Raw genomic sequence first — 16,681 nt, 5'->3', positions numbered from 1 at the left:
CAAATCAAGGGGCACAAAGTTGCAGGAGTGCTGTGACTCAGGGGAGAACTGAGGGCGGGGGGTGATTCTTAAATGCATCACAGCCTAAAAAAAAAAATGTGCAACTTGTGAAATGTTTGCTGAACTCTCTGGAACAGAACATGATCTAGCCAAGGAGTATGTCTTTGTGTGTGCCAGGTGCAGAGAATGTCTAGAAATTAGGCATCAAATCAGGGTTCTACTGGGCGTCTATGAGAGTTTGAGGTGTAGGGTAGATGCCCTCGAAGAAATTAATACGAGGAGCTCGCCAAGCTTTCAGCTGCCCAACTGAATGCCAGAGATCACTCCTGGGCATCAGGCAACACAGTGGCAATCTCCAAAGCAGAATGTGCTGGTCCCAAAGGAACTAGTTATTGTTGGTGACTCTATTGTCAGGGAGATGGGAAATATATTGTGTAAAAAGGATAGATGGAACAGGACCAGGGTATGTCTGCCAGGGGCAAAAGCTGATGATGATGTTGTAAAGCATATATCATCATTTAAGGGCACAAAAGGTGATACTGTTGTACATGTTGGCACCAATGACATTAAGAGTAGGAGATCTGCAGATTTATTTAACAAGTACAGGTCAATGTTGCAAAAAAGTTGTGAGTCAGGGTTAAATTTGAAAGTGTCTGCAATTCTGCCCAGACACGATAAGAGGGAGTACATGATGAGAGCCTTGTCAATCAATTCAGCCCTGGAGGGAATGTGCAAGGCTCAAGGGGTAGAATTTTTTTCAGTGTGGTCTGTGCTTGTCAACAAGAGAGACTGCTTCAACTGGGATGGGATATACTTAAATAGAAAGGGTGCAAGAATATTTGCTGATGCTATCAAGGCAGTGTCAGGTGGGTCGGAAAACTGCTAGCTTGGGGGGGATTCACAAACTAAAAGGTTAAACGTAACCGCAGGCAGAGGTGAAGGTGATTCTTGCACAACTTCTATTAGAATAAGTAGCGACCTGGAGCGAGGGGTGCTTGGGGTTTCTGGGACTGATGGCAGTCATTCTTAAACAGGTGGGTATATGGAATGTGTTAGGGTAACTAATAATAAGGATAGGTACATGTATACTTGCATCTGTACCAATGCTAGAAGTATAGTAAATAAATTTGATGAATTTGAAGTGTTGGTCAAGACATCAAAGGCGGATATTGTTGGGATAGCAGAGCCATGGTGTCACACAGATATAAGGAATGCAGAACTGGAATTTGGAGAGTATAATGTGTACAGAAAGGATAGACATGATAGGAAGGGAGGTGTTGTTATGCTGTTAATTAAGAAAAACAAAATCAAAAGAAGTGCATCCAGTTGATATAGATGAACAGTGCACTGTTGAGTCAGTCTGGTGTAGCGTAAGCACTGTGAAAGTAAAAATAAGAGTAAGAATGTGTTATAGGCCTAATGACTCGAATGAGTACAATGAACAATTGTACAGAGAAATAGAGTGGGCTAGTAAATCAGAATGTCTTATAATGGGGGATTTCAACTTCCCAGATATTGACTGGAACTTGTGGGTTGGTCATTCACACACTAGTAAAACTTTTATGGATTTATTGGATGATTGTTTTCTGCAGCAGCAGCATGTTCGAGAGGCAAACAGAGAGGGTAATACTCTTGATCTGGTTATCAGCAGTGATCATTCGTGTATTAAGAATTTGCAGATAAAGGAACCACTAGGTGGCAGTGATCACAGTGTGCTGATGTGGGATTTATTTAAAGATATAATTACTATCAGGGGTAAAGGAAAGGGCTTTTGCTTCCATAAAAGTGAGTACAGTGGTCTCAGACAGTTTTTAAATTCTGTACAGTGGGATCAACTGACGATGTTACCAACAGTAAATTCTAAATGCAATTCAAGGAATTAATCGTGGATGTTATTAAAAGTTTCATACCTATTAAGAAATATTGTTCAAGGTTTAGGCCTAAATGGTTATCAAATGAACTAATGAGACTCGTGACAGAGAAGAAAAATGCATGGGATGCATATAAATTATCAAGCGACTCAGAAGCCTGTGTCAGATATAAGCTAGTCTGTAATCAGGTCACAAAAGAGGTTAGGCAGGCGAAGGCAGATTACAAGAAATCTTTGGCAAAAGATGCTAAGAGAAACAGCAAGGATTTCTTTACTTATATAAACTCTACAAGGAGGGGGATGAATCTGATTGCCCACTTGATATCGATGGTTCGACTCTTGATGATCCCACTCAGATAGCAAACAAACTGAATGAGTATTTTGCATCTACATTCACACATGAGGAGGTATTAATGTTTGAATATGGCAGAAGATTATCAAGTTATTTTGTAATAACTGAGAGCAAAGTGGAGGAGAAATTGTTGAAGTTAAACAAAAGAAAGGCACTGGGGTGGATCGGATCTATCCAGTTATATTAAAGGAGGCGGCAAAGCAACTAAGCAAACCCTTAGCCATAATTATGAGAGCATCCTTGGACTCAGGGGAGGTTCCCACGGACTGGAGATATGCAAATGTATCCCCAATTCACAAAGGGGGGATCAAAGGTGACATGAGTAATTACAGACCAGTTAGTTTAACTTCTGTTCCGGGTAAAATAATGGAGTCACTGGTTAAAGATGCATTGCATCTAGACAAGACGGCAGCAATAATTCAGACACAGCATTGGTCTGTTAAGGGAAAGTCTTGTCTCACAAATTTGATAGAATATTATGATGTAGTTACAAAGGAACTTTTTTTTTTTTTTTTTTTTTGATTTGGTAGTTGTTGGCGCATCGGCTTCTGTGGCCATATTGCACCTCCCAAGGTTTTTGCAGTACTTTGATCCAAGCCCGAGGCGGGAATCGAACCCGCGACCTTTGGTACAAAGGAACTGGATGCAAAAATAATTTTGATATGATATATTTGGATTTCAGGAAAGCTTTTGACACTGTTGCGCATGGAAGACTATTGTACAAATTGGAGCAGAATGGTATTAAGGGTAAGTTGCTACAATGGATAAAAGGATGGTTGAGTGGGAGAAGACAGAGGGTGGTAATCAATGGGTGCTGCTCTTCATTGACTAATGTTATTAGTGGAATCATACAGGGTTCGGTGTTGGGTCCTCTGTTGTTTTGTACATTTATCAATGATATTAATGAAGGTGTATCAGGCTTAGTGTCGAAGTTTGCAGATGATACAAAGGTTGGCAGGGTTGTTAAGGACAGTAATGACAGCGTGCTACTGCAATAGGATCTAGATAATTTGTGCAGATGGGCTAAGAAGTGGCAACTGAAGTTTAACCTTGACAAATGCAAAGTACTGCATATGGGTAGAAGTAACCCCAGAGAAACGTTCCAACTGTGTGGTACTACACTTAAGGTGGTAGAAAATGAAAAAGACTTGGGAGTAATTGTGCAGTCAGATATGAAGTTTTGTGAGCAATGCAGACAGGCTGCCAGGGCAGGTCATGGGATTTTTTTCAATGATATATAGGAATTTTGCTAGCAGGGAAAAGGAGATGATTGTCCCTCTGTATAAGGCAATGTTCAGGCCAGGCCTTGAGTACTGTGTACAGGTCTGGAGGCCTCATTTTAGGAAGGATGTAGATTTGCTTGAGCGTGTTGCTTGAGCAGAGAAGGGCAACAAGATTGGTGAGGGGAATGAAGGGATCCTTTTACCAAGAGAAAGGCTTAAGTGCTGCAAATTGCAGTGGCTGGAGACTAGGCACATGTGTGGTGATCTGATTGAGGTGTATAAGGCCTTGAATGGGTTGAGCACACTGAATTCTGATGGGATCCTTCCACTTTTTCAGATTACGATCCTAAGGGGGGCATAAATTCAAATTAAGAAAAGACAGATGTAGAATAGATGTGCGGAAATTTGTCTTTAGCCAGCGGGTGGATAATTGCTGGAACAAACTTCCATCTGTTGTTGTGGAAGTTGATAGGTGAAATAAATTTAAGGAGGAACTGGACAGGCATTTGGAGGGAATGGTGTGATTTTTTTTTTTTTTTTTGGCTGATGCTGCATAAGCTCATACACTTGCTTTCTTTCATCACATGCCTCTACTACTACTACATCCAGGTTTGTCATTTTACAGTACCCTGGGTGTAGCAGCACACAATTGGTACATTACTCTGAGGTTACTGTTACCAGTATGCAGTACTTTGCCGATCGGGGTACCCAGTGGGTAAAGTGCATGCCTGGCAACCCAAAGGTTGCGGGTTCGAAACCTGCCTAGGGCTTGGATCAGAGTAGAAAATGCAAAAACCTTGGTAGGTGCATTATGGCCACAGAAACCGATGCACCAACAACTAACAAAAAAAAAAAAAAAAAAAAAAAAAAAAAAATGCAGTACTTTACATTTATCAATGTTAAACTTCAGTTGCCACTTCTCCGCCCATCTGCATAACTTTTATAGATCCTGTTGCAGTACCCTACTGTCATTAACAACTCTACCAATCTGATCATCTGAAAACTTCGACATTAAGCCTAATACACCTTCATTAATATCACTGATAAATACAGAAAACCACAATGGTACCAACACCAAACCCTGGGGGAATCCACTAATAACATTAGTCCACAAAGAGCAGTGTCCGTTGATTACCACTTTCTGTCTCTGCCCACTCAACCATCCTTTTATCCATTGTAGCAACTTGATCTTAACGGCATATTGCTCCGATTTGTACAGTGGCCTTTTATGTGCAACAGTGTCAAAAGCTTTTGTGAAATCCAAGTATATGATATCAAAATTGTTCTTTGCATTCAGTTCCTTTGTGACCACATCGTAGTACCAATCAAATTGGTCAGTCAAGATTTCCCCTTAACAAACACATGCTGTGTCTGAAGCTATGTCTATAATTGCAGTCTTGTCTAGATGATCCTGCATTACTTCTTTAACCAGTGACTCCCATTATTTTCTATAATAACCGATATCACCCTTTGATCCCCTTTGTGAATTGGGGATACATTCACACATCTCCAGTCTGCCCTGAATACAAGGATGCTCTCATAATTATGGCTAAGGGGGTTTGTTTACTTCCTTTGCTGCCTTCCTTAATATAATTGGATAGATCCCAACCACCCTGGGTGCCTTTCTTATGTTTAATTTCAACAATTTCTCTTCCACTTTGATCTCAGTTATTACGAAATCATTTAGTTCCCTGTTACAGTTTAATAAACTTCTGGCAGGTACTTCCCTTAAGAATTCCTTATGTCTGAATGTAGATGCAAAATTCTCATTCCGTTTGTCAGCTGCCTAAGTAGGATAATCAACAGTCAAACCATCAATATCAAGTGGAATAATCTGATTCATCCCCTTCATTCTAGAGTTTACACAAGTAAAGAAGTCTTTGCTGTTTTTCTCTGCATCCTTTGCTAAAGATTTCTCATAATCTCTCTTTGCTTTCTTAACCTCCTTCGCAACTTGATTACAAACTAGTTTATATCTACCATAGGCTTCTGCGTTGCCTTGTGCATCCCATGCATTTTTTTTTCTCTGCATAACATTAATTTCTAAACTTTTAAGTTTCGAAATTAATATTATTAAATATTCAATAGTTGTGCCTAATAAACCTAAGATGCTAGTTAACAACTAAAAAGGGAGCTTTCTTTTCAGTTATTAATATAATATTAAGACATTATCAATTATTAAGGCATCATTGAACTTTTCCATTTGAGAAAATTAAGTGCAGAGTTAAAAAAAGAATGAAAAGCTTACTTTCAGACACACAGGTGGATTATCATTTACATCCAGAACATCTATAGATACCCATGTCTTGGATACAAATATCCCATCTGTAGCTGTTACTTCTAGTAGATAGGTTGCATGTTCCTCTCTGTCAAGTGGTTTATTTACTGTTATTTCTCCTGAATGATGGATCTGGAACTGGTTGAATGGATTACCACCTGTAATATAAAATTCTACATCACTTGAAATTTCATCCTCATCAACGGTTGATAAAATAACCACAGCTCCTCCAATTGGGGCATCTTCATCGATAACTAGATTATACTGTTGGAAAGGAAACCGAGGAGGATTATCATTGTAATCTTGAACATGAATAATAACCACACAGGATGATGATAGTGGAGGTGACCCGCTATCTTGTGCAATTATAGTAAAGTTATATACTGGTGTAACTTCACGATCTAGACTAACCATTGTTGATAACCAGCCAGATTTGCTATCTAAATGAAATATGTTCGCAACTTCTCCAACGTCCAGGCCAAAATTATAGCTCACTTCTCCACTTTTTCCTACATCAGGATCAGAAGCAACTACTTTGAGTATAGCAGCTCCTTCTTCAATATTTTCTGCAACACTGATTATATATGGATCTGAGATGAATCGAGGGTGATTATCATTTTCATCCATAATATGAATGATGACATCAGCACATGTGACTCTAGTTGGAGAATCTAAAGTTTCTGCTCTGATATTAAGAAAATATTTGGACTGTAGCTCACGATCTAATGCTGATGTTAATAATACTCTTCCTTCTTCATCAATGCTAAACTTAGATAAATACAGTTCTGCATCAGAGCCTTCTTGAGCAGGAGAAAGAGAATATCTTACTGAACCATCATAACTGATGTTTAATGTAGAAACAACAGTCTCTAATGGTGCCTTTTCTGATAAAAAAAATTCATATTTTAAATGTTCAAACTGGGGAACTGCTTCTCGTGGATCTACAATCACAATACTGACAGGAACTACCATCTCTTGTGGGGGACTTCCTCTGTCTTGAGCCTTTACAAAAAACTGGTAGACATAGTTTGCTAAGAAAAAAAAAAAGGAGAAATATAATAACTAGTTAAAGCATAAAGATATATACATATCCTGTATAACATATCTAGTATTGACATACATATACAGTAAAATACCATTTCAATGAAGTTAGAGGGAGCAAAAATTTTTTTTTATTGAAATTACTGCTAATAAAATGTTGTTCATATTTATCGTAAAAGAATGATTATCTGTTCAAAAAACATTTTCAAATTTCAAAATTCAAAGCACAAATCAAATTTGTTCTGTTGCACTTTTCTAACATACTCAAGTAGTAATTTTGCTACATTAGCAATCAATACCTCTTTCCAACCACTGAATACTCACATACCAAACTTTGCTTCCAACGATGAGGAAAGAAGACCCTCTCTAGGCATTGATTTTTTGCATTACATTAAGTGGTATTTAAGAAAATTAACAGGACATTTTTTAAGTAATAATTTTCTAATCAGAATTATGATAAGCATGATTATTATAAGAAACTATGAGCAAATTTCCATTATTACATATCCTGGCCTTTCTAATAACCCAGTAACCTTTCTGGTAAGGTTACTGGGTTTATGTATAGCTGAATTAAAATGTTGGTGGTTTAATCATTGTACTATGACTTTATATTTTAATCTGCATCACTTCTGAATACTGTAACATTAGTAATAAATAATGGAAAACCATAAAAGTAAACATGTGTACAAATGATAGTCACATACTAATAACCCACACATACAGAAATAAGGTTAATTTTAATCTTCTTAAAATACACTATTAATTTTTAAGTAATTACAAGGACCAGTATGAAAGTAACATCTTTTTAGCTTTCAAATGTGGTGCCGTAGATCATTTCACATGTTGCTGAGTGGTCACTAGAGGTCTCTAGTTTCACAATACTGAGTGGTGCTAAGATCGGTCTCATGAACGTAGCACACGGATAGTTCAAAATGATGGATGTTATAGATATATATATATCAAGCAAAGAGTGGTGATTGAATATCTTCCCAAGGGTGAAGTGACGCCTATCGAAATCCATACGCGCCTCAAAAATGTTTATGGTGACAATATTGTAGATGTGAGTACATTTAGACATAATGTACTCACATTTACAATATCGAGTAAGACACTTTAAGGGTGGGGAAAGTGACATTGTTGACAAGCCCTGAAGAGGCTAGCCAACAATGTCCATGACCACATTCAACAAGAACCAAATCGACATGCTGATCAAAGAGACCCGCTGCATAACAATGCACAAATTGTGCGATGCTGTAGGTATAGGGAAACCTGCTGTGATAATCATCATAAAGGAACTTGGCTACAAAAAGGTTTGTGTCTGGTAGGTCCTGAAAATGCTGACACATGAGCACAAACAAGCCTGGAAGGTCAGTCATCTGTACGGAACTTTTCCAGCACTATGAGAGTGAATGAGAGGGTTTTTTTTCACGCATAGTCACAGGTGACAAAACTTGAGTCCAACATTATGACCCTGAAATGAAGAGACAGTCGATCATCTGTCTCTTCGATGGACTGTCTCTTCAATGGAAACCCTCCAGAGCAAGAGTAAGGACTTTTATAGGATTGGAATACAGTTGGTGGTAGTGGAAAAATAACAAAAGGATGGTGGGAAAATAATAGTGCAATGATTGAGGATTGATTGATGTAAAAGGCATAGTTGTAGGAGTTAAATTTTCTGAGGAAAAAAATAGGAGGCATTACTTTCGTACTGCTCCTCTTATTATGTCATGGAGTAAGACTGCTAATTTTTTCCAAACAAGTGAACTGTTTACTTTGCTTTTAATTTTTGTTTTGCTTATTTTGTTTTTGTTCACTTGTGCTTTTTATTTTTATCTTTTAATTTCCTTTGAAGTGGATTTGAGCATGATAATTTAATAATGTGGAAAATATAGAGGGTGTGTTACTGAATTATCCACATATGTAGCACTGTGTGCTAACTGCTGCTTCCTTCCATGACATGTTGAAAAAGTCTGGGTTTGAATCCTCTCGAGACAGAGAATGAACTTTTATGAGCTGTTTTCACAGTATAGTCAAGATAGTCAGTCTAGGGTGAGAAATACATTAGTCTATACCAGAAATATATTTTCATCCTGTAACACAAGCAAACTGAAAAATATGCAAAAATTACAGATATAATACCATTACACCTAATAACTATAGTTATTTTGGTATGATTAACAAACAGAACATGATACTGAATACTTTTCTAACAACTTTCAAAACTTTCATTTTTTTTTTCTTGAAGCAAAGGTTTATGCATTTCTTTATCCCTTACTTAGCATATTTAGAATATGGAATGTAAATTGACCCTGTATATTTTTGCACTAATAATTCATAATTTTCACATACAGCTTTTCTTTTATTGTAAACTAATACATTTTATGCAGAAGTGGATTCTTAAAATCTATGTAAAAATTTTTCATTGGAACTATTTTGTTCAAACAAGACTTACAAAGTACTGCCAAAGGGAAATCATCCAGGACCTGTAAATAATTCCATTATAATGAATTTAAATGAAATGGTACTCATTGTAATAGGATTTTACTGTATATAATTTCATTCATTAATTCAATGTTGTTTTCATTTTAAAATACATTAAGTATATACACTAAACAAAAAATTAATCACTTGTAGTATTTTGGAAAAATATAACAGAGTGAACACATCTTCTATGCTTGTTTGCTTACAGCACTGAAATTTGATTATAATGTTAACCTATTTTCACTATTTATTTACAGAAATATCAACTGTGATTGAAGAACAAGGATTTTAGTCAGTAGCGAAAAAAAAGTGACAGAATTTGACAGGTGTAACGGACATCCTTGTTAAACAAGCAGCAGAATTTGCTGGTGTTTCAGAGAGGACAGTACAGTAATAAGAGTTTTTAAGGAATGGTATCAGTCAAATTAACTAGAACTCAGCAGCAGAAATCTGTGGTCAAAGGTCTGAATAAGTGGTCATGATTGTGTGTGTTATGGGGGTTTAATGGCAGGCGCACGAGCTGCTGAGGCTATAGTGCACCTATTCATAGGATTTTTTTTATTATAGAGATCTTTTAAAATTTATGATAGATTGCAATTTTTTTCAAAAAAGAGAAAAATTCACAGATGTTTGCATCGTCACCAATAATGTTTTAATGCCTTTGGTTCTTGAAGATTTGTTAGGAAAAGGAGGATGGATGTTCTGTCCTGATGATAGTGAGGGCAGTCAATGAGAATGTGTTTCACTGTTAAATGTGAGGAACAGTGTGGACATTGAGGAGGTTCCTCTCCTATAAGTAGATGAAGGTGAGTCAGGTATGTATGTCCTATCCGTGCTCATGTAAGCACTACTACTTCTCTTCGTACAGTTTTGGTGCTAGAGCGGCAAAGCTGTGGATCCTGTTTCATCTGATAAAGTTTATTATTGGTTTGGGTGTGCCATAGCTCTTTCCACTGTGCAAGACATGATTATAATCAGAGATTGGAATAGGAGCGCAAAGGTTAAATCATAAGTTGACGGGTTTTTGGCAGTTTTGTCAGCAAGTTCATTCCCCTTTATCCCCCTGAATCGGCTAGGATCCAGCAAAAGGTCATGATTGATGACGTTCCTCAATTTTTAATAAGAGTCTTCTGATTTGGTTTAACATAGGATGAACCTTGTAAGAAAAGTTTTGTATTGCTGTAATTGAGCTCAGAGAGTCTGTGTATACTATGTATTTTAAAGATGGCTACAGATTCAGGTTTTCTAAGGCTAATTTTATTGCGTGAAGCTCTGCAGAGAAGCTGCTATACTCAGGAGGAAGGGCAGCAGAAATGATTGTAGTGGGAAAACTGCTGCTGCTCCAACGGCTGAATGTGATTTGGAACCATCAGTATATATCGGCATTAAATTAGCATATTTCTGAATATGGTTTTCATGGAGTTGTTTCATGTTGAGTGACGGTAGGTGATTCTTTCCCCATTTCTGAAGATAAGTAACGCAAGTAAATTGAGGAGGAGATGTCCAAGGTGGATGAGAGCATTTCATTAAACCCAGTAAAATAAGACTGGCAGGCTTACACCTAATTGAATTAACACAGAATTGTAGCCTGTTGACATTAGGAACATTCCAATTCTGTGTTAATTCGATTAGGTGTAAGCCTGCCAGTCTTATTTTACCGGATTTATTTCTATAGAGGTTTTGCAGTGGTGGATTAAAGAGGTATGGCTCAATAGGATGCTGACAGCAACTTTGTATTCGGGCTGCATACTTAAGAAGTAGTGTTTTCCTGCGGAGGCTAAGAGGAGGCTCATGAGCTTCAATATAGAAACTATGGGTAGGAGATGTCCTGAAAGCACCAAGGGAAATCCACAATGCACTATGCTGTATACGATCCAGCCATCGTAGTGTACTCTTTCGGGCAGAATCGTAGATTGGAGCACCATAATCCAAACAGGATCTGATCCTCTGATCAATGCTCTATATAAGAGTAGCAAAGATGTATGGTCTGCTCCGTAAGACAAGGCAGATATGGTTCTGAGTATGTTCAGTTTTTTGAGACAGGAAATACACACAGATTTAATGTACTCAAAGAAATTTAATTTTCTGTCAAGGATTAATCCCAAGAATCTGATATTATTAGTCACTGGAATGGTAAAGTTTGACGTCTGAAGTTCAGGATCTTCATGCATTTTCTATTGATTACAAAAGTGGATTGCAACAGTTTTCTGCTGAGATAGACGATAGCCATTGAGTCCTGCCCAACTTTGGACTTTATTCAAGGATATCTGCAATTGCTTCAATGGATCTCATATTCTGAGCAAGAAATGGAGAGATCATCTGCATAAAGATAGGTATGAACTGTATTTGTAAGTTCTTTTGTGATGGAATCAATAAGGGCAAAGAGGGCTGCACTCAGTACAGAACCTTTAATTCCTGTAAAAATATCATAGATAGCGAATTGTGGTATCAAACTTGAAATGAACGATTCTGGAGAAAGTTTCTGATGAATATAGGTTGCCTCGTAGACCAAGAGCATGGAGGTCATTGAGAATGCCATGGTGCCAGGTAGTGTCAAATGCCTTCACTATGTCTATGGAAACCATAACAAGATGTTCATTCTTTACGAAGACATTGCAAATTGCAGACTCGGCGTTGATCATGAGATCAAAGGAGGAAATGTTCTTATGAAAGCTATGTTGATTATTACTCATTAGGTGTTGTGTTTCAATGATCCAAACAAGTTGACTATGGATAATTTTTTCAAGTAATTTACCGAGGCAACTGGAGTGGGAAATTGGTCGCTAATTTTATGGACTGGTAGGGTCTTTTCCAGGTTTTAAAAAGGCAAGAACTGTGCCATGATGCCAAGAGCTCAGATAAAAGTTTTCCATAAATATTTGGTTATAGTAGACCAGCAGTGTTTGTAAATTTTTGTCACCTAGGTTTTGTAACATGATATATGATATTCCATCCGGCCCAGCAGCACTTTTGTGTGCTGTTTTAATGGCATGTAGAAGTTCATGATATTGAAGAGGCTGGTTTATGCGGAAGGAAAACTAAGGTTCGAAAGTTGATGGCTCGTTGTTCAGTCTTGGTCTTTATTTTCTGAAAATCCGGAGAATAAGTTGATGCCGGTGAAACTTGGGCAAAGGTTTTTCCGAAGGCATTTGCAAGGACATGTAGCTGGTACTGTAAGTGCAGTATTATATTGACTGGTTCAACTGCTTAGGGATTTTGGACTGTTGCTGTGAGAGAACAGTCCGAGCCCAGTCAGAGATTGAAGTGTTTGAAGGAACTGTAACATCAGTTTGGGTGGCTACTAACTGATATTTTTGCACAATACTGGCATATGTATGCCTAGTCATACTTGGAGCAATTACTTTCTTTGCTTCTTGAAAACTTACTTTATTTTCAATCTTATATTTGACAATTTTCTTTTCAGTTTTCCATTTGTCGCATGTCCTTGAATAAGCAGGACGGTTGCTTTTACAGTTGGGGCAAGTCATTTCTTTTGACAGGCAATCACTTTGAGTGTAATCAGAGGACCCACAATTGGATGGTTTGAGCATGCTCAAAGTTTGTTTGTTTGTTGTTGGGTTTTATTGGCGCATTAGCGACTAAGGCTATAATGCGCCACAACCAGGTGATATATAAAAATTTTTGTTTCACTGACCTAATTCCTTAGGTCACCATGTCAAAATATAAAATAACAAAGGTATAAAATGCAAAAAGATAAATCAATAAAGAAATAACAATAACAAGTAAATATTAAATAAAAGTAAAAACCTTTATTGATTTATAAAAGCTAAAAATAGCACACACATGGTCATTGTCAGATAAAATCTGACTGAGTGTATAAGGCTCAGTCAGATGATTAAAAGCAGTAAAACGGATATTACTAAAATCTGGACAATCAATTAAAATGTGTCAAATTGATAAAATTGTGCCACAAGACTCACACATAGGAGGGTCATCAGCCCTCAGCAAAAAAGAATGTGTCAATTGACTATGTCCTATGCGGGTCCGGGCAAGAACAACTTCCTCCTTACGATTCCTGCGCAGACTAGACTGCCACAGTTCAATTACAGGCTTTATATGATATAATTTATTCGCAGTCTGTCTATTCCACGAATCCTGCCATTGGGAGTGTATTTTCTCGTGTATTATTTGCCTGTAGTCTGTATAGGGGACTAACAGGCAGCGATTATTACTAGGAATTGCTGATTTGCCTGCGGTGTCAGCCAAATCGTTTCCCATAATCCCAGAGTATGCTCAAACCATCCAATTGCTTGAATGGTTTGAGCATGCTCAATGCTGATGGGATACTGCCTCTTGCTCAGAATAATCACCTGAGAGAGCATAAATTCAAATTGAGGAAAGAGAGATGTAGGATAGATGTGCGGAAATTTGCCTTTATCCAGCGGGTAGTTGGTTGGTGGAACAGACATCCATCCCTTGTTGTGGAAGTTGATAGCCTAAATAAATTTAATGCTCAGCTGGACAGGTATTTCGAACGAACGGAAGGGTGAAGTGGTAGGGTTTTTTTTTTTTTTTTTTTTGGCTGATGCTGCATAAGCTTGCTTTCTTGCATCATATGCCTCTACTAATGCTAATTCAGGCAAACTTGATTTCTTCTGCATGCCATTTGAGAGTGGCCATACTTTTGGCACTAAAAACATCTCAATGGGTTAGGAATGTAGGGCCTAATGAGGCAAAGTAGACAGCTCGCTTTTATCGATGATGGTAGATTTAGTGTATTGAAAGTGAGAATAATATTCCTTGTAGGTGTAAGTACATAGTCTTTTTTAGTCATAATCCTTTTGACTGCAATGAATTTTTGATCATGAAGCTCTTGCATTATCTTCCCCTCCGTGACATTCAGGCAACTAGAGGGAGTAATACTCTTGATCTAATTATCAGTAGTGATTCTTCATGAATCAAGAATTTCCAGATAAAGGAACCACTAGGTGGCAGTGATCATAGTGTGCTGAAGTGGGATTTGCTCAAAAAGGTAACTACCATCAGGGGTAAAGGGAAGTGTTTTTTCTTTCGTAAAGGCGACTACAGTGGTCTGAGACATTATTTAAATTCTATACGGTGAGACCAACTGATGTTACAACAGCAAATTCAAAATGGGAAGCATTCAAAGAATTAATGTTGGAAGCTACTAGGCTTTACATACCAACTAAGAAATATTGTTCAAGGTTTAGGTATAATGGATGTCAGATGAACTAATGAGACATATGGCAAAGAAGAAAAATGATGGGAGAGATATAAATTAATGGGTGACATGAAAGCTTATGATAGATATAAGCTGGCCTGTAACCAAGTCACAAAGGAGATTAGGTAGGCAAAAGCAAATTATGAGAAATCTTTTTGCAAAGGATGCAAAGAAAAACAGAAAAATGTTCTTTATCTATGTAAACTCTAGAAGGAAAGGGATGAATCAGATTGGTCCACTGAAAATTGATGGTTTAACTGTTGATGATCCTGCTCAAGTGGCTAACAAACTAAATGAGTATTTTGCATCTACATTCACACGACGAGTTATTAAGGGAGGGGAATGCCAGAGGTGAATTGAACTCTGGCAGTGGGCTAGATGATATTGTAATAACTGAGAGGAAAGTGGAAGAGAAATTTTTGAAGATAAACATAAAAAAGGCACCCGAGGTGGAGGGGATCTATCCAGTTATATTAAAGCAGGCAGAAACGGAAGTAATTAAACCTTAGCCATTATTATGAGAGCTACTTTGACTCAGGGGAGGTACCCATGGACTGGAGATGAGCAAATGTGATCCCAATTCACAAAGGAGGATCAAAGAGCGACACAAGTAATTATAGACCTGTTAGTTTAACTTCTGTTCCAGGAAAATTAATGGAAGCACTGGTAAAAGAAGCACTGCAGGATCATATAAACAAGACTTCAGTTATAGCTCGGACACAGCATGGTTTTGTTAAGAGAAAGTCTTGCCTGACCAATTTGATTGGATACTATGATGTGGTCACAAAGGAAATGGATTCAGTGAATAACTTTGATATCATATATTTGAATTTTAGAAAAGCCTTTGCTACTGTTGCACATGGAAGACTGTTGAACAAATTGGAGCAGTGTGGCATTGGAGGCAAACTGCTGCTATGGATAAAGAAATAGTTGAGTGGGAGAAGACAGAGTGGTAATCAATGGTCACTGCTCTTCATGGACTAATGTTATTAGTGGAGTCCCTCAGGGTTCAGTGTTGGGTCCATTGTTGTTTTCTGTATTTATAAATGATATTGATGATGGTTCATCAAGCTTAAATGTTCAAGTTTGCAGACAATATGAAGGTTGGCAGGGTTGTTAAGGACACTAATGATAGAACGCTGCTGCAACAGGATCTAGAAAAGTTGAGCAGATGGGCTGAGAGGTGGCAAATGAAGTTTAACATTGACAAATGTAAAGTACTCCATATGGGAAGCAGTTACCCCAGAGTAACGTATCAACTCTGTGGTACTACACTGACAGTGGTACAGAACGAAAAGGATCTGGGGTAATTGTGCAGGCAGAGATGAAGTTTTCTGAGCAGTGCAGACAGACAACAAGAGTAGCTCATGGTGTCCTCTCAAAGATATACAGGAATTTTTCTAGCAGGGATAAGGAGGTGATTATCCCCTTGTATAAGGCAATGGTTAGGCCACACCTTGAGTGCTGCATACAGGTCTGGAGGTCTCATTTTAAGAAGGATGTAGAGATGTTGGAACGAATATAGAGAAGAGGAAACAAGATTAGTGAATGGAACAAACGGTTGCTCTTACGAATAAAAGCTTAAGTTTTGCAAATTACAGTGTATGGAGACTAGGTACCTGCAAGGTGATCTGATTGAGGTGTATAAAGCCTTGAATGGTTTGAGCATGCTCAATGTTGATGGGATTCTTCCTTTTGCTCACAATAATCACCTGAGAGGTCATAAATTCAAATTGAGGAAAGAAAGATGTAGGATAGATTTGCAGAAGCTTGCTTTTAGCCAGTGGGAAGTTGGCTGGTGGAACAGACTTCCATTCTTTGCTGTCAAAGTTGATAGCCTAAATAAATTTAAGGCTGGGCTGGACAGGTATTTGGAACAAAAGGAGGGGAGAAATGGGAGAGGTTTTTTTTTTTTTTTTTTTTTGCTGATGCTGCATAAGCTTGCTTTCTTGCATAATGTGCCTCTACTAATGCTAATATTATTTAATGCATCCAGTTCCTTTGCACATCTCCAGTCCATGGGGACTGGAGATATGCAATGGACTCAGTCCCCTGAGTGCAAGAATGCTCTCATAATTATGGCTAAGGGTTTGCTTAGTTCATTTGCTGCCTCCTTTAATATAACTGGATAGATTCCATCCACCCCAGGTGCCTTTCTTATGTTTAACTTCAACTATTTCTCCTCCACTTTGCTCTCAGTTATTACAAAATCATTACGCACCCTGCTACAATT

General features: G+C 37.8%; 1 protein-coding gene across 1 annotated transcript in view; it reads right to left on the bottom strand.

Moving 5' to 3' along the window:
* LOC150076295 (fat-like cadherin-related tumor suppressor homolog) overlaps positions 1–16,681 on the bottom strand; it is a 780,225-nt gene that overhangs the window by 251,281 nt on the left and 512,263 nt on the right. The window contains exon 19 of the mRNA XM_090387312.1: positions 5,694–6,754. Within this exon, the coding sequence (XP_090243438.1) occupies positions 5,694–6,754 (1,061 nt within the window). The remainder of the gene's footprint in view (positions 1–5,693; positions 6,755–16,681) is intronic.

This window comes from Mastigoproctus giganteus, chromosome 13 (assembly GCF_048544385.1).
Source record: "Mastigoproctus giganteus isolate SK-2022 chromosome 13, ASM4854438v1, whole genome shotgun sequence".
In the NCBI taxonomy this organism is placed as follows: domain Eukaryota; kingdom Metazoa; phylum Arthropoda; class Arachnida; order Uropygi; family Thelyphonidae; genus Mastigoproctus; species Mastigoproctus giganteus.
The sequence above is the reverse complement of the archived record's forward strand: the minus strand, read 5'-3'. Positions and strand labels throughout refer to the sequence as shown.